Source organism: Bactrocera oleae, chromosome 6 (genome assembly GCF_042242935.1).
Source record: "Bactrocera oleae isolate idBacOlea1 chromosome 6, idBacOlea1, whole genome shotgun sequence".
Taxonomy (NCBI): Eukaryota; Metazoa; Arthropoda; class Insecta; order Diptera; family Tephritidae; genus Bactrocera; species Bactrocera oleae.
In genome coordinates, this window is record NC_091540.1 from 13110689 (window position 1) to 13129189 (window position 18501).

The following is an 18501-nucleotide window of genomic DNA, read 5'->3' on the forward strand; positions in this document are numbered from 1 at the left end:
TTGTCGTTGTAGTGATTGAGAGCGAGATAGAAACGAGCGCGATTATTTGAAGTGAATATAATGATTTGAATATGAATTATTGTTGGAAAAAAACTCTGCGTATGCCAAAGGTTTAAGCAAGAGATAAACTCATTGAATTTCGATATTTTTTGGAGGGCTATTTCAAAAAGAATCATCATTAATGCATCTTCGGCGAAGACGGTTGGCATAAATTAAATAAAATTGCATTTTTATTTCTGTGAAAGTGTTTAGCACTTATGTATGTATATATTTGAGGTATGGAAGGATGCAAAATTCAAAATAAAGAAAAAATGGTAAACAACAAATCCGATGCAAGAGCCACATGAGGAGGAGTTATTATTATTATTATTGTCTTATTTATAATGTACTTAAATTCACAAAATCGTTCAAATAATTTCTTCAAAACAACAAATTACAGCGTCTGATGCAAGGGCGCTATTGATCTGGATTGTCGAACTAGTCTTTCAGCGCTTGAGATATCGATCTGAAACTTTCCACACGTTCTTTTCTCCTTAAGACGCTGCTCATTTGTCGGAACCGCCGATATCACTCCCTTAAAAGTTATACGCAATTAAAATAAGAAATCAAATGTGCTGAGAATTTGGAAAAAAAAAACTAAAACAAAAACAAAAATCAACTTGGGAAGTAATGAGCACCCAATTAACTTTAGCTTTAACTGTAGTTGACATAAAAAATTAATCAACACTTCGAATTTTGTAATTTAATGTACAAGGTATCTTTATTATGTATGTATGTATGTATGTAGGTATGTACATATATTTATGTATACAGTTCGCTACCAAAAACATATTATTACTTAAAACTAGATCTTTATACACATTTACGACTCGTGTTCAGAATTTCGTTTACTTCATAACCAAAAAACATTCATCAGACGCGCGTCTCATAAACACAACTGTAAGGCGGTAAGAAAGAAAAACGAAAAAGAGAGGAAAATATAAAGAAAAGGTGAGAAAAATTCTGAATTTCATTTAACTACAACATTTTATTACATTTTATTTGTATAACGGTATTTTTACATTAAATACACAGCTTATTCAGTTGCAAAAGCTTTATGCTCGATTAACAAAACTAACAAAATATTAAGTGTGAACTAATATGTATGTATGTATGTATGTATGTATGTATGCATATAATAAATGTGTAATAAATTTGCTTTCTTTCGTAGACAAATGTACGAACTGCCGAACTTTAGTATGAATTTGTAAATGAGTTAACAACAAAATGTTATAAGAATTTGCAAAGCTTTTGTGTTGTTTAGAAATTGCACGAGTGATTTCAGGTAAGTATGTATGTATGCAATATTGTTCAGGTTACTTTTAAGTTAGTAGTTGGTTTAGGAGCTGCTTCAGGTGGCAAACAATATTAACGGTACATACAGTAAAAAGAGCAAATGCTTTAGCAATGGAATGAGCGGAAGAGAGAATAACTAAGGTCAATGTTAGTATGAGAAATGCACAAACCCTTAAGGAGAGGAGTTTGCTGTTTTGAAAAATAACAACACAATAATCAATACAAACGAAAATTATAAATTTTCTTACCTAACCAGAAAAAAGGTGATAGTTTTAGCAGCAAGTAATTTATTTTTGCATCTAAAAGCGAGCTGCAGCAGTCCATATCAACTGCGCTAATAATGAAAATTCCTGCTTTATCAAAAATGTATAACAACCACGCAATCTTATGTTTTAATATCAAATTTTTATGCGTGCATCTTAGTATGTGTTTAATTATTGTCAGCGTTTTTCAACTTTTCTCACACGAAAAAGAGTGTAATGCATACTTTTAGGCGCTTAACCACTACTTTCAACTATAATAACAAAGTTTTTTGTTTTTAGAAATTTTGCGTCGAATCTATTTCTATTATTTTTTTTTTTTTTGTTTTTTTGCCAATATACAACAATATACAAACAATATTTTCTTTGGTTTTAAAAATTTACTTGTAACTTTCTCAGTAAAAAGAATTTGTTTTTTCAAGCACTAAAACTAACAAAACAGGCGTAAGGTATTTTTGCCAGCATTTTGTAAATCTACATGGCAATACAGTGTACTTTTTAGAAGCTTTAAGACAACAGCAATTATTTAAACAAAACTAAAAGCTGTTTATTGAATTATTATTCATACTTTTACTAATTTTAAGACGCATTACATGTGCCTATATAGGCGTTACTTTAGTCCCTGATACTATATTTACAAATATATATTCTAACATATCCACAACTTTGAAACTAGAACTAAGCAGTTCGCTCTGCATTAAATGACATGCCACAGCTGTTCGAAATGCAACTTTGTGAATTCTAGTAATGAGTTACAAATGTAACGAGTATGAGACACATACTTAAATGACATCGCAGCTGTAAATGCAAAAACGATCAATCGTATTTTGTAAAAAAAAAATAACTTTCAAATAAACAGAATTGCACGTTCAACTAAGCGTTATTAACAAAAAAGAAAAAAATATACTAAATAACTAAAATAACAATAAAAATAATATTAATATACAATTAGATCAATGCATGCGATCAAAAATGCCTGCGAATATAGCAGCACAGCTCAGCAGCGTTGGCGTTACAGCATACATTCCAAGCGTCAGCGTTCGTTAACAGTTCGTTCGTCGCATTCGTCAGTACAGTATCAATTTAGTGTACATCATCAATATCGTTATCATTAACATTCAATCACTTGATAATACTCGTTAGACTGGTGTACCCTGAGGGGCCATTGCTGCCACCAGCACTGCCGCTGCCCACCCGACAACGCCCACAGCAACAAACTTGGCGTAGCACTTCCAGTACACCGTTCCCATCAAAGTCATCCATGTTACTCATAAACACACCTGACGTTAAGTCCTCCTCTGTGCGCGTTCCCACAAATGCCTTTAGATCTGAAATCGGAAAGCCATCACGATAATAACACTTGATCGTGTCATAGGCATCCATGATGACCGAGATGAATAGCGACAACACAACGTAGATGTACAACGAGATGAAGGAGTACAGGTAGATTTGACAGAACCACCACAGCCAATCGGCCTTGGATGAGAGCGTTGCGAAGGTGGCGAACATATCGTCACCATTAATTAACGAGAACAGACACTCCGAGGTCGTGGCGAGCGAACGGAACTTCATGTGGTATGGACCGAGTATAAGCCAACCGCAGAATGTGAAGCCGGCATAGATGAGCAGCGCTGCGAGTAGGAAGCGTAGTATCTTGGGCGCGGCACGTTTTAACGTCAATATGACCACGTTGTATGTCTTGAAGAAGCCCAGATAACGCAACACGCCGAACCACACAAGCAGATTGCCTACGCCCAGGAAGAGTGAGCAGGTGTCCCACTGATCAACGACAAGGAATTTCCGTTCGATTTGCTCTTTCAGTGACGAACCGATTATGAGCAGCAAGTCATTGATGATGATCATCACATACCTAGACAAAAATAATTATAATATAAGAAAAGAACGTTTACTGTTTTCGTAGCAACTCACCAAAAGTTCACAAACTCCATGCGCCCCTCGAAGCTCAGCTCTTTGTGGAAATGCATGCGAAAGAAGTTCACCGTCTGGCAGCGCAGCAAATAGGCACGATAGAGCGCGCGCGAGCACAGCGCGAAGGACAGCAGGCACACCAACAACACTAGTATATTCAACATGCTACGCAAAGCCTCATCGAACTCCGCGCTCGAAATGAATTCGATGTCACCTCTGCAGCGCAAGCGTTGCGCATCCGCATCGAGCGATAGCAGCATTTGGCCGTCGTGATCGCGGTTGTCGAAGAAAATCGTCACATCGAACTTGAAACAATCGGGCGCAGATAGCGGACCACCGTACGCCTTAAAATTCACCGTTTTAATGGCGAACACCAAAGACGCTTTCACCAGCGACGAGAAGCTCACCTCAACGCCATTCTGCTTGAGGTACGCCTGTACCCCGAGCGTTGTCACATTTGGCGGTAAATACAAACAGAACTCGGTTATGTCGGGATTGAAGATGTACGACTCATTGAAGCCGAATATTGTGCCCTCGCGATAGTTGTAAAGGCAGAGGTGTAGGGGTGCCATCTCATTGTTTTCGGTCGGGTAATCGTAGGGTCCGATGGAACGACTTATATTGGCATAGCCGCGCACGGCATAATCAATGGTGTTGTAAAAATCGGATTTTTCATACAAGGCGAAAGGGCCGACCGATGGTGGATAGGATTCCACTTCGCGCGAGGAGTCCCAACCGCGCAAGAACAGATGCGAAAAGGCTATGCGATTATCCCAGGTGTAGTTGATGTGATTGTAGCGGGAATGCGCGAAAAGACACAGCTGCATGGTCACCAAGACGATCTTCACCACCTGCAAGTAGTATATAAATATAAATATTTGTGCATCAATAAATATTATTTAAAAGACAGCGATGTGTCAAGATGGTCTGACGTCACTCAAATTTATTCTCAAGCGTACTTTTTTCTACACATTCCTACCAACAACCGCATTCACGATTTTACATATGTTAGTGTACGAGTATATAGGTTTATAGTATCGTAGCACACATAGTATCAAAGCATACGGATTTTCAGCTCATTTAATTGATCTGTGAATGCTTTTCATTCAATTAAATCGTTTAATTGTCTCATTTCTCACAAAAGTTATTTAAGAACATACATACATATGACTATGAGTGTATTGGTGCAACACTATAAGCACAACACAAAATGTATGTGACGCCTACGACTTTCAGATTGAATATTTCTCTAATAAACGATTCTATTATATTTAGCTGAATCCATCTTACACATTGTTACGTAATGAATGAAATATGTTTTGATTCTAAAGAGAAATAAAATTATTTAACTTCAACTCAAGAAAAGTTGAATATATACATATAATACAAAAACTAATTACAATTATTTAAATTACTGAGAAATTTAACGTAATCACAATGATTTATACATCACTCGCTATTAGGCATATCAATTACGATAAGATTTTCTATCAATTTGGCTATTCATTATAAAAGCTTTAGGCAAGGTGTCAGTTCGATGACAAATAGCGCTAATACGTCAATATAATATGGGACTGATACTTTTTGAAAAAAGTTAAAAATAATTTATTATTAAGAGGTCTTGTGGAATTCAAGACCGATTTGCGTAGTTGTCAGAATTGCAAACCAATTCTGATTTTCAATGGTGACACAGAATCTGATTGGATTTTCGTTTTTTCGTACATAGACAAAACCAACATTCGCATCAGCTGTTTACGATTGTGCCAAAATAGGCAAATGAATAAATTTGGAAGCGTTTGATAAAATTAAATTTACATTTTTAAATACTGAATAAAGTATACTAAATTTTACAATGTATTCCGCTATTTTAGCTATTATTTTATTGGAAGAAAAAAGCAACGAAAAAATTAAAAGCAAGGTGTTCTAGAATCTGATAGTTGCCGGAATCCATTGTATAATAGCAAGTGTGACTTTAGTAGTAGAATTTTTGAGGCAACCCGTACCAAGTGCGCCATTTTTGAGTGTGTATTAGGGAAAGTCTTAGGTTTGGTTACTTGTAGATTTATACAATGCCGGAATTAGCATTGAAACTGATAAAAAAAAAATGTAGTAGGTGTCATGAATCCTAATATTATTGGTTTGTCGTTCGAAACAGAAATTGTATCGATTTTGGGAGTCACGGAAAACAATTTTATCGGTTTTGTTATCAGAAACAAAACAAGAAGATATATCGTTATTTCTACAGGGGAAAACATAAGAATAAAGCACAAAATGTCATATATTATGTTCGCACCGAATTGAAATCCTCTTGAAAACACAATTTGTAGATTGTGGAACCAAAGTCGTTCTTACCAACATTGTATGTTTTCGATGAGTTTTCATTGACAGTTCACACATTTATTTGTTTACATTTGTTACGTACGTTTAGGCCAACGAGAATAGTAAGTTTTAGAATTTTAAATATTTGCTTACAATTATTATTGTTTGTGTTATAGAATTCCGAGAAGAAAATTTTAATTACGAAATTATTGGCTTTGAGAAGCCGGACAAATTTCTTGCGCAATGTTATTGAGTTGATGGAAAAAAAGATGTTTTAACAGGATTTACAAAACGTAATAAACGTAATTTCACACCCAAATGCGTCTCTATTCAGTCGATAATGTGATATAAGTAAATCTATAAAGTAAGCATGTATCCAAACATACAAGTAAATGCAAACCAAATTTCACATGCGACTTGCCTGGTGCATCAAGTGGATTACAACACAAATCTGTCTTGGATTCCACAACACCCCTGATTATGTTGAAATCGAATTCATTTAATTTTCGAACTCTAATTTCCATACTGATAAACTTTTTTCGAAAGGTCGCTTTCATTAGTATCAAAAATACTAGGGTTGTCACATATTTACTTTACTGTCTCATTTGTATGTATATATTTTTATACAACACATAAATGCTGGTTCAATTTCTTTATCTATTTTAATTTAAAAGACTTAAAGCATTGGAAAATTATTATAAGCAATTGAAACTATCGCCAACACATTTTTAATGAAAAAATTATAATTTAAGGAAAATTACTTCAAGTATACTGAAGATAACAGTAAATATCTGATCATTAGACACAATTTAATTACAATATAAATATTATTTGAAACTCGTGATTCATGTGCGTACATATATACAAGCATGTGCATGTTAGTAATTACTAATTAGCTAAAAATAACAATGAAACAAGTTTATTTAACTAATTGTTTATCTTAAACTATTCTAAGACAATTGTCTAACCGTAAAAGAGCGCTGCCGAACAAAGCTAAATGGAGTGCTTGTTTGTTGACAATAAATAAATAACATAGCGAGATAACGAAAATGCGCATGTAACTGGAAAAATATCTACTTAAACCGAACCTTAAGTTTTTTATAAAAAAAAAAAAAATATTTTAATAACAGCCAGTATTTTCGTAGAAAATTAGCACTGACCAGCAAAAGAAGGAACATTTGTACAAAAACGCATATAAAATTTAAATATAGAGACAAAATATGACAGCAAGCGCTTACGTAGCCACACATATGTATGTATGTACATGCGTCTGTACGCCGCGTAGTGGCATGTAGCGTTTAGTCGCATTTGACTCACAAAGATAATGAAGAACAAACTCTACATTTAGTTCACGTTTGCGATCGCCATTACTTGCGCCGCAAGCAAAGTAGTATTTTAGATTAGAAGTGATATAAATATTTGCACATATTCAAAGATTACATACATTTGATGTTCTTGTTGTTGTAGCGGCAGAATTCTACAAATTGATAACACTTAATGCTTGGTAAAATATGGTCTGCATATGCATCACATGACATTAAACTCTGACTACTTGTTTAGGTTGAGTTAGTTTTGAGATTACATGGAGGTTAATTTGTTGGAAAAAGTTTACAAAATACATATAATGCTATAAAATCATATTCAATACTTGACTGCCATTTTCACTTTTTAAGTAAGTTTAAGTATGCCTGCATGTATGAGTGTACATATGTATGTATGTAGGCATGTATCATACCACTGAGTCATTCACAGGTGTGAATTATTTAACTCAAGTTTACACAGACATGAATTTTTTAGTATTATTTAGTATTTATTCGAATTATTAGCTTATTTTAATAGGTTGCACATTCATAAACTGACAAATTCATTTAGCATAGCCGCACAGTGATAGACAGCAAAATAACAAACGAAAAATGTTTGAGAGTTCAAAAAATTGTACTGAAAATAATATATATGTATATACATATGCGGAACGGCTGATTTTGACATAATGGGGCCAATTACTTTTGACAAATTGTTGTTTTTGGGCTATCGACACAACTTTATATAATTGAATCTTGTAATCATATGTATAAATTTATCGAACGATGCTACGAAAACCGGCAGCGAAGCTGAATCCATGATGCGTTTCCACGACAGTCGTGTCTACGTAACCGGAATGGATCCGGATTTTATTCGGCCAAGGATTGTCAACTCGGCAGCATTCTGCCGCTACAACAATAACAACATGTATTCTGGATTTTTATTCGGGCAAGAACTGCCAACTCCTCAGCATTATTTATAATAATTTGTGGACTGTTTTATGCCGTTACAACAACTACAATACATGAGCTTGAACTACACATATGTACATATAGGTGTGTATACATATGTAAGTATATATTTGTGAAAAATTTACAACAACGTATGTTTGTGTGTTATATCATATTCAGCTTTTTGGCATTTTTTGTTGTATGCATGAATATTGCTCATACTGACGATTTTTTCTTCGTTTAAAAAACACTTGTTCTTGTTATCAATTACCTTTACGCAGCAAAAAAAGAAAGCGCTTAACAAACTAATTTGCAATCCAAAGCTCGAATGTCGGTTTCAGTTGCATTGAACTGTTGGTTTTTCAAAATGTAAATACATATATACAATTTACTTGTGCATATTTGTGTGTAAATTTGTGCATTCATGAAGTAATACATGTATCATCATTTATATTCAGCGAATGTATGAAAGTGTTTATATGAAATTGCGGAGAATTGTACATACAAGTATGTACATATGTATGTATGTAGGTGCATGTAATCATTCGTAAATTTGTTGTTGATGCATATTGAGACAAAAGTCATGCTTTAAACGCCAGTTTTATTATTGTATATTGTTGCTACATACATACATATTTGCATGCCTACAATTACCAATGCATGATGACAATTGAACAATGCAATCGTATTTAAGGAAAAGTTTCAATTTGAAAGGTGGGCGGAGTGTATGAAGTCACACTTAAGCCAGACATATTTAAATTGTGCATGAGCTGCGGCAGTTTAAACAAAAGGGGTAAGAAGCAGGCAATTAACGAGTGCACTGTAAATATATATATATATATATATGTATATACATATTTATATGTCGTGTCAATAAACCGAAAGAGCAAAACATTTTTGTATGTGCATTTTAATATTGCAATTATTACGTTGAGTATTTTGTTAAAAATATCTACTTATATATGTATATATGTGTAAGTGTGTTAAGATATAATCATGCTATAAGAAATTTAACATTCGTTGTAATTGTCATCAGCACTGTGTAATGCGATATGGGAAAAAATGCTAAACAATAGAATGCAAGAGAAAAGAATAAATATTTTTATATGTATATTCTATATGCAGCTCCTTTTTTGTACATATGTACATTGTAGTGAGCTGTTTTTGTGGATTACATTGCATCTTAAAATCCCCGCCATGAAATATTTAACATTTTAGCATTTACTTGATTATTCATATGCACTTGAATTATCACACAACACATATTCGATAAACACTTCCTGTATCCAAATATCATTTCGGGTATGTACATATACCAAATTAAAAGCAAACTTAAGCGGTATAAACTTTCCGGGTTTCTATGAAAACAACTTTTTATTATGCATTAATTTACTACATATATATAATATATCAACTACAAGGGCATATTTAATTAATCAGCTATCATTTATGGTGGTGGGTTTTGAAATTTCTTTGTAAATAATGATTACCGTGATTATACTGCAGAAGTTCAAGTTTTGGTAGACTATGTCAAAGCAGTACATAAATTTCTCAAACATTATCACTTTCATACTTATTACTCAACGCGGACACGAATTTTAATTTAATTAGCATATGCAGCTTGTTTACAATTAAGTTTTATAAACAAAATTGGCTTACCTGCACCACGAATTTGTATGGGAACTTGCGACGCGCATGCCACTTCTCGATGGGATTCATGAAGAAGAATTGCAATTTTCGTCGCATCCTCTCTTCGTTGTAAGAGGCCATAGGCGAAGCACCTTCCATGTTATTGGAGCCTGAAGGCTGCTCATTGCCACTCTGCTCTGCCCCATTTCGTGTTGTGGAAGGCGCGATATTTATGCCACCAACTGCCGCGGTTGACCTTGGCTGATTTCTGTCATCATCGCTTTCACAACGCGAGTTTTCACCGCTGCTTTCGCGCCTGCTGCTTCCACCCCGAATCACTCCACCAGCACCACCTGCGTCATGGTCTACCTGCTGATGTACGTTGCTGTTACGCAGCGTTGCGTCATAGAGATTTGTTTGGGGCTGTTCTTGTATTGGTAGTTGTTGGGGAGCAGCTGACGCTGTTGCTCCACCGTAACTCTGCATCTCAATGCACTGCAAGAGTGTTTACTATGAGGTGGAGTTTGGCGATTTTTTCCTTTGCATTCACTTGTAGCAAAAGAAAAATCACCAAATTTTTTGTGTTAGTTTGTACTTGTCGCTTGTTCACAGTGTAATCGCTTTTTTCACTTGCGTGCACGTTCGAATAACTTTATCAACTAATTTGCGAAATCAATGAAAATTTAGAGACAGCACTTCGTTTTGTTTTTGAAGAAGCAGCAGTAATCGCACTTTTACGTATCTTCTATTTTCCTGCCTTTGTGTTTTGATATGAAAGATAGAATAATTAAGCGAGATGCGGGGAAGAGGAATATATTCGAAAAAATTATATTTGTTTACAGACTTCGAAAAACTGACATTTTGTGCGAAAAAATCGAAAAAAGCATTGCTGCGGTGCAGGGTGTAACACGGATTCAATTTCGGCATTTATTTAAAAAAGTTGCTTTATATGGCTTCTTTAACTATCTAAAAATACATACGTATTATTTTTAGAATGTAAATAAATTATGTTTAATTGTTCACTCCATTAATTTATTTATATATAATGGTGTACTTTATCTTACTAGTAAACAATAGATGTCGCTGTAAACGGCTGCACGGAAGCCCATTTGTCATATTCGCATATCTATCTACCGCCTTTTATTAATTGCCGGTTATTTATAAGAAATTTATTCGTACAATCTGCAATACTTATTTTAACGCATTAATATCGGTGTATTGATTGATTGATTAATTTTTGAGGTATGCACCGCGACCTACGGCTCTATTGTGCCCTCCCCTAAGTCATATCGTGTCATCTAGGCCCAGCATATTGATAAATTCCAAAATTCTGCTGGGTGCTAGTGAGGCGATACAATCCCTGTGTGGAAACATGGATCCCAGGGCCTTTGTTCTGCGTCTGCAGACTGCTGTGCAGTTCATCAGCAGATGTTCGGGGGTTTCCGGCTCTATGTCGCAGAACCGGCAGTTTGCAGAAGAGGCTATGCCCATGTTAAAGAGATGCTTCTTGAGCCTGCAGTGGCCGGTGTAGAACGCTACCAGTAGCCGGAATTTGTTCCTTGGGAGATTAATTATGGCATTGAACCGCTTGAGGTCGTAACCCCCCATTAGCAGTCTGGCATGGTGCATGCCCTGGAGTTGTTGCCAATATATCTCCCTGTCTGCTCTTTCCTCCCTGCGGAGGAGCTCTTTGATGGTATGTGGACCAACCGCTAAGTATGGTTCCGGCCCTACCATTCTTGTAGAGGCTGCAGAGCGAGCTAACTCATCGGCTAGTTCGTTCCCAGCTATACCCCTATGGCCAGGCACCCAAATAAGGTGCACTCGGTTGTGCTCAGATAGGCTGTTCAGCCGTTCTATACACTCCATCACTAGGAGAGATCTGACCTCAAAGGCAGAGATCGCTCTTAGTGCCGACTGACTATCGCTGAGTATAGGGATACTTTTATTGCGATAGTTGCGTTGGAGATTTATTCCTACACACCGACTTATAGCATAGACCTCGGCTTGGAAAATGCTAAGGAAACTTCCCATGGGAATGGAGAGTTTGGTGCTTGGCCCAGCGACCCCTGCACCAATCCCCTCCTCCGTTTTCGACCCGTCGGTGTACCACTTGATGGTGCAACCCCTTAGCAGCAGGTCTAGTGAAGAGTCCTTCCACTCAGATTTGCTGCCCAGGGTTACTTGGAACTTCCTGCTGAAGTTTACTACTTTGGTAATGCTATCCCTTGGGAGAAGGGCTAGTGGTATTTCCTCACTTAGCTCTTTCATCTGCTGGGATGAGATTACCTTCCCTTTGCCAGCTCCCTCTGCTGTCATTTGGAGCAGAGTTCGTTTAGCAGTCTGTTTGATTACCAGGTGTAGCGGTGAAAGTTCTAGCATGACCTCCAGTGCTGCGGTCGGACACGTTCGCATTGCTCCCGACGCGCAGATGCAGGCAAGTCTTTGCAGCTTCGACAGTTTAAGTCCTACCGAAGTCTGCGATGCTTTCGAACCCCACGATACTGCTCCATACGTGATAATCGGTCTCACAATGATGGTGTACATCCACCTGATAGTCCTTGGGGAGCACCCCCAGGATTTTCCAGCAAGTCGGTTGCACACCATGAGTGCTTTTGTAGCTTTGGTTAGGGTCTGGTCCACATGCTGATTCCATCGCAGTGTGGAATCCAGCGTGAGTCCCAGATACTTGACCGTGCTGGACATCTCAACCACTCTGCCGTCCAGGGTGAAGGGAATGATTGTAGTTTTAGCGGGGTTGATGTTTAAGCCAACCCCCCTACACCATCCCTTTGCCAGTCCCAATCCCCTCTGAACGATATCGCAGAGTGTGTCTTCAAATTTTCCCCTAGCTAAGATAACAATGTCATCCGCATATCCCTGACAGCGGATTCCATTGCTAGTCAGCCGTTCAAGGAGGTCGTCTACAACTAGGCTCCAAAGTAGGGGGGATAGCACTCCGCCCTGTGGGCAACCTCTTGTTGTTCCCAGACGAATTTTAGTTTCTCCTACTGCAGCTTCCGCAGATGGATTGCAGCCGTACTGCGCACTGGTGCTGCCACACTCCTTTTCTCCAGTGCTCTTGACACGCACTCATGAGACGTGTTGTCAAAAGCACCTTCTATGTCGAGGAAGCCGCATAGCGTCACCTCGCCCCCATCTAACGAATTCTGGATCTCTGAGGTTAGCTGGTACAGAGCAGTGTTAGTTGATCTACCTGCTCTGTAAGCGTGTTGCTTCTCATGAAGCGGTGAAGCTTTCAGCACCTTCGATCGTAATTCGTGGTCTATGATCTTTTCCATACTTTTGAGTAGGAAGGAAGTAAGACAGATTGGCCTGAACGATTTCGCCAATGAGTAGTCTTTCCTCCCTACTTTGGGTATGAAGATCACCTTTGCGGTGCGCCATGGTTCTGGGATATATGCCAGCGCTAGGCTATCCCTCATCAGCCGAACAAGGTGGGGCAGTAGCACCTGTTCCCCCTGTTGCAGAAAAGCTGGAAGGATACCATCCGCACCCGGTAACTTGTATTTTTCAAAGGAGGCCAGAGCCCACTTGATGGAGTCTGCAGTGAAGAGCTGTTTTGCGACTGTCCAGTCCAAGCGTGACGGCCTTCGTTCGACCATAGGTCGAATCTGGTCTTCTTGAATCGTCTCCGGGAAATGCGCTAGTAGAAGAGCCGTAGCTCTTTCTTCTGCGCTGGACGTATAGGTCCCATCAGATCGTTTGATCGCTAGTACTGTGTCCGTCTTGCCTCTAGCCAGAGCCTTATGCAGTCTAGCTGCCTCTGGGGTAGAGGAGACGCTCTCACAGAACTTCCTGAAGCTCTTCTGTTTCGCGGTCCTAGTCTCCTTATTGTAAGCAGTTAGGCTGCATCTGTAATCCTCCCAGTTTCCGGTGCGCTTAGCCTTATTGAATAGCTTGCGCACCGTTGCTACTGCTAACATTTGTTTTAAGCGAGTCCCTGAAAACGGCCCAGTCCGTGTTCCTAGGGATACGCTTGGGAGGGGGTTGCCCGACCCCCATCCCCAGCACGAATCTTATGATGCGGTGACCCGACATGGAGGGTTCCGATGATACCCTCCATTGTGAGATCAGCCCCATCTCAGACTCGCTACTGAGAGTGATGTCAAGCACCTCCCTTCTGACACTAGTTACAAAGGTGGGTTCGCACCCCACGTTTGCTATACTTAAATTATTACTAACTATAAACTCGATAATAGACTCACCCCGTGTGTTGCAGTCCGTGCTGCCCCATTCGATGTGGTGGGCATTCGCATCGCAGTCCATGATGAGGGGCAGTTTATTCCGCCTGCAGTGCTCTACCAGGTTGCCGATTGCCTCTGGGGGTGCTATCGGAGTCTCCCCCGGAAAATAGGCCGCTGCCACGACGAAGTCCGCTCCTTCGTCGTTCGTGGCTTGTACAGCGACCAAGTCCTGTGTTAGGAACTCTGAAATACAGAAAAAATCAATACCGTTCCTAAGTACTATGCAGGTTCTGGGTCTCTCACTTGAGAGGTCCCAAATTACCTTGTTTGACTCCATTTTGAGGCCCCTGACCTCTCCTTTTCTGACCCATGGCTCCTGGATCAGTAGTATGCCCAGACCATCGATCGTAAACCGGCTCGCGATAACCGCCGAGGCTGACGCCGCGTGGTGCAGGTTTACCTGGGCAACTTCTATTCGCGGACCCACTACAGGATCGGCTCCATGAGGAACTGGTCCTCATTCTCACCGTCCTCCGCGATGTCTCCCGCCAGGTTCGTGAGCCCCTCCAGAAGCTCCTGAGTGGAGGGTAGCGCCCTTCCTTGCTCGCCCGTCTTCTCGGAAGGGACCTTCACCGATGTCTCGGCAGTTGCCGCCTGCTTTGACGTACTTGCGCAGGGATGAGTCGCAACCTCATCCACCTGCATTTTTTCTCCTACATCGCCCTCGGTGGTCGTTTTAGGCCTGAATGGCCTCAGGACCACCGAGCTGAACCTATAGTTCAGGCGGAAGCTCACCTTCCTGACGAATTTGTACGATTCGTCATCTATGGAGAGGTTGAGCCTCCACCCTGAATCCTCCGCAGTGCTGCTGGTCACCCGCCAGGCCGATGTATTGAGGCCATCGTTCTGGTTGCGGATGAGCCCGAGAGCAAATTCGTAAGGCTTGCCTGCGCATCTGGGGAGGAATACCGTCATGCTATGCATGGGCGGAATTTCGTCCCCCTTTTTCGCGCAGAGGATGGGTCCATTCCAGCCTGCCAGCGTGGGAGCGATCTCCCGCAGCCAACAAGCCGACCTTTCATCCTTGCAGTCAACCTGCAATATGCCTCCCTTGAAATAAACCCCATGGAAGGAGGCTTTGCATCCAGACCCCCTGAATACCTCCTCCATGAACAGATCTTGGAGCACGGTGAGCTCCTCCGACCCTATCGTCTCCGCCGGGTAGTTCAGCGGCAGCACCGCCATACGAATGCCTTTGAGGGCATCCGCATACCTGCGCTGTCCCTCCGCTACCCGGGGAGGATTTGGGGCGGAGCGGTTGCCACCAGTCGCCTGAGCAACGTTGCCCCTCTGCCGCTTGGTGTTGGGCGGCTCCTGTGGCGTCAGCTGTCCACTTTTTCGCTTCGCCGCTTGGGTGGTCGAGGGAGCTGCCCTTTCGCAACCTCGGCCTGCGGGCTGAGTTGCGTTTACTGGGCAGTGGCCCGGTGTAACATTAAAATTTGTTGTCATTGTTGTGAACAAATTTAACAAAGCTATGCAGCCATTAGCATTGACCTGGCATTCCTGCTCAACCAGCCACCTAAAAAAGGAGCTGAGTTCTACAAATCTTGGCCGGATACATACACTTTATACCAAGCGAAAGCTTAATTTTACAAGTCTTTAAAAAATTAATGATAAATAATATATAAATTCTTTCCACTTTACTGTTTTAGTATGAGCAGTGCCAAACCTGGTTTTTACCCTGAGGCTAATCCAAAACATATGTTATTTATCTGGAGCAACAGTAAGTTCTTGTCAAACTTTAACCTGTAAACAAACAATCATTAATCGTTTTATTAATATTGAGCAGTAAGCAAACAAATTAGCAGATTTTTGCAACACTTTCCTATTTTCGCGTTAGACACACATACAACACAGGAGGATATCATCAAAAGTGGTTAGTACACAGTATATTCTGTTGTAAATGTATGTATGTAATTTAGTTAATGGCAGCAATTTAGGACAAATTTCGGTTTACAACCAATCAACTTATTTAGAAAATAAATTGCTAGAGTGATGAATGGCAATTCGGCTGCCACCGAATGTGTTAATTTGACAAAATTTTATTATAATTTATAGTTTTTAATTAAATGCAACATATATTTTTCTCCGTTATGGTGTCTTTTGTATCTCTTTTATATTTTGCTTTCGTTTTTTTTTATAACGAAAACATTAAAAAGTCTTGATATTCAAATTTTCTAGTCCCTGTATCGCTTAACAAAGCTCTTAGCATTTAACTATAAGAATTTCAAAGCTTCAATAGCACTTGCTATTCTTTGTCTCTTCCCTCAAGTTTGCTTTTACTAGTTTCAAGCCACGGTATTTTTCTGTTTTATTTATGTTGTTTTTGTTTTGTTTGTGAAAGCGCCCTTTGTGTTGTGCTCACTTGGTAATCATGTTTTCTTTAGAACTTTTCAATGAAGCTGGCTTTTAACTGTTAATGATCATGGATTAGATTGAGGCGGTATCTTTTTGTGGTTATTTAATTGGTATTAAGTTTTTTTTTTTTTCAAAATTAAAATAAAGCATATATTCATTTTTTAACTAATAGAAAAATTAAGCAGTAATCATTTGGAAGTTTTTAGTGTTAAGCACAGGATTGAAAACTATAGAAATAAAAAAAAAATATGTATATCACAATATAAAACCTAATAAAAAGTTAGAAATTTGCTTAGTGAAACACGAGTATTATATTACATGAGATCCGTTGGGTTATCTTGTAGCATATAGCATATATATAAAATTGATTCAAATAATATAAACACACTGGCGCGCTGTTAACCAAACACTTCTCTTCACAAAATGAATACTTTTTCCTCACTTAAAAAAAATTTACTTGAGTTGCCGAAGCTTCACAGATATAACAGGTTCCGTACAAGCACATGATTTCAATCGGAAAGTTTGTCTGGAAGCTATATACTATGGTGTTTCGATCTGCACAATTTGTTCAGAACATAAATCCATGCCAAATTTAGTGCAGATATCTCATCAAATAAAAAAGTTTTACATACAATGACATAATTTTGCACGTTGTATGACAGCTATATGCCATAGTGAAGCGATATCGACGGTGCCAACAAATGAGCGGCTTCTTGGAAAGAAAAGGAGGTGTGTGAAATTTCAGAGCGATATCTCAAAAACTAAGTGACACTGATGATTTAAATAAATACTTTATAGGATTTCTGACGTTTCCTTCTGGGTTTTACAAACTTCTTGGCATGAAAAGTTACCAAAAGTTGTGTAGCTTGCACATTTGTAACAAAAAAAAAGAAAAAAAAAATTATGAACAAGAAATAATTTTTCACACCTCTTTAAATAATCTTAACTAGCCATGCTTTAATACACAAACCATTTGTATTCACAGACATCCTGCGGCTGCGGATCTGCATATAAGCATACCGCTTTGCTTTTTCGTGCAATTGAAAAATAGTTTTCAACAAATGCTCAGCACTCAAAACGAAGGCAAAACAATGAGTTGATAATTGAAAGCGCGCTCGGTTCAACGTCTCGTTCGAAACCCTCAATGATTCGTCACATTCCATGAATGCATACACAATTATTTAGATCGCCTTACACACACACATACAAACAGACGTGCGCTGCTCTCTTGCAGTTTTCATGTTTGCGCACAATGAATAGGTGCTTAACCACCAGCCTCGAACAATGAGCGACACCAAAGCCTGCCGATTGCAGCAGCAACACTGGCGACTGTGTTGTTGTAACAGGCGTGTAATTTCATTTATTGCATTTTTTCAATAAACACGTTTCCCAACGAATGAGAATTCATATAAAATCACCAACTAATGCCGGATTCCACCTCAACACCGCTAACCGCATGAAAATCACGCACCGCACACCGAAAAAACACCAAACGTAAAACAACAACACAAAAGGCAGAAATAGAAAAGATGAATTTATTGAGTATTGAGCAGACGAGGAAGACAGCTTGCATTAGAGGAGACCACATATAAAACGATAAAAGAACAGTTGGTTGGCGATGACGTTGACGACCTTTCTACCTTCGCCGACACCGCTCCACCGTCGCGTACTACCTGCAGCCGCACAATGCGCGAACAGCGACCTTAGACAGTTGCAGTTGTTGTTTTTGGCGCGCTATGTATGTGCTTGCTTGAGTGTGTGTGTGTGTGTGTGCTGAGATACCAAAACCGCATTTTACCGAAAGAACAAATGACTCCAAATCAATCAAGTCGTGCCCATTGTTCGGTGCCTGCCTTTGCCATCTTGCCATCATAGCGGCAGCGAGGCATAGTTGAAATGTTTAGAGAGTTTGGTAAGAGAAAAAATTGAGGTTTCCAATAACAAAGGCAATAGTAGAAAGCAGCAGAGAAATAATAACACAAAAAAACAACAACAAATCAGTACAACAGTAAATTTGGAGTGCATGTTGTGTTAGGGTTGAGGAAGCAATCAGATAACCATCAATTTGGTTTGCTCAGCAGCGGCCTCAATGCAGTCACCGCTTAGACACTACGCCTTCAATGTGTGTGTGTGTATGTGTGTTTTGTGTCA

The 18501-nt window shown here is 39.1% G+C and overlaps 1 protein-coding gene and 1 long non-coding RNA gene across 3 annotated transcripts; one reads left to right on the forward strand and one right to left on the reverse strand.

Annotated features, from left to right (window-relative positions):
* Positions 1-733: 733 nt before the first annotated feature.
* On the reverse strand, positions 734-10500 carry LOC106623254 (mucolipin-3). 2 transcript variants are annotated; one of them, XM_036360824.2, is made up of 4 exons: positions 9755-10500; positions 3525-4375; positions 2876-3465; positions 734-937 (listed from the first exon to the last, which is right to left on the reverse strand). In XM_036360824.2, exons 1-4 carry the CDS (start codon positions 10208-10210, stop codon positions 888-890), a joined length of 1947 nt encoding a protein of 648 aa, XP_036216717.1. In that variant the 5' UTR covers positions 10211-10500; the 3' UTR covers positions 734-887. The 2 variants fall into 2 exon arrangements, with proteins under 2 accessions (XP_036216717.1, XP_069967616.1); XM_070111515.1 differs by having other exon boundaries at positions 734-3465; positions 9755-10499.
* LOC138857770 (uncharacterized) lies at positions 7695-17111 on the forward strand. Its single transcript, XR_011396947.1, has 2 exons — positions 7695-8214; positions 15645-17111. It is a non-coding gene; the product is annotated as an uncharacterized lncRNA (long non-coding RNA).
* The last annotated feature ends 1390 nt before the right edge of the window (positions 17112-18501 follow it).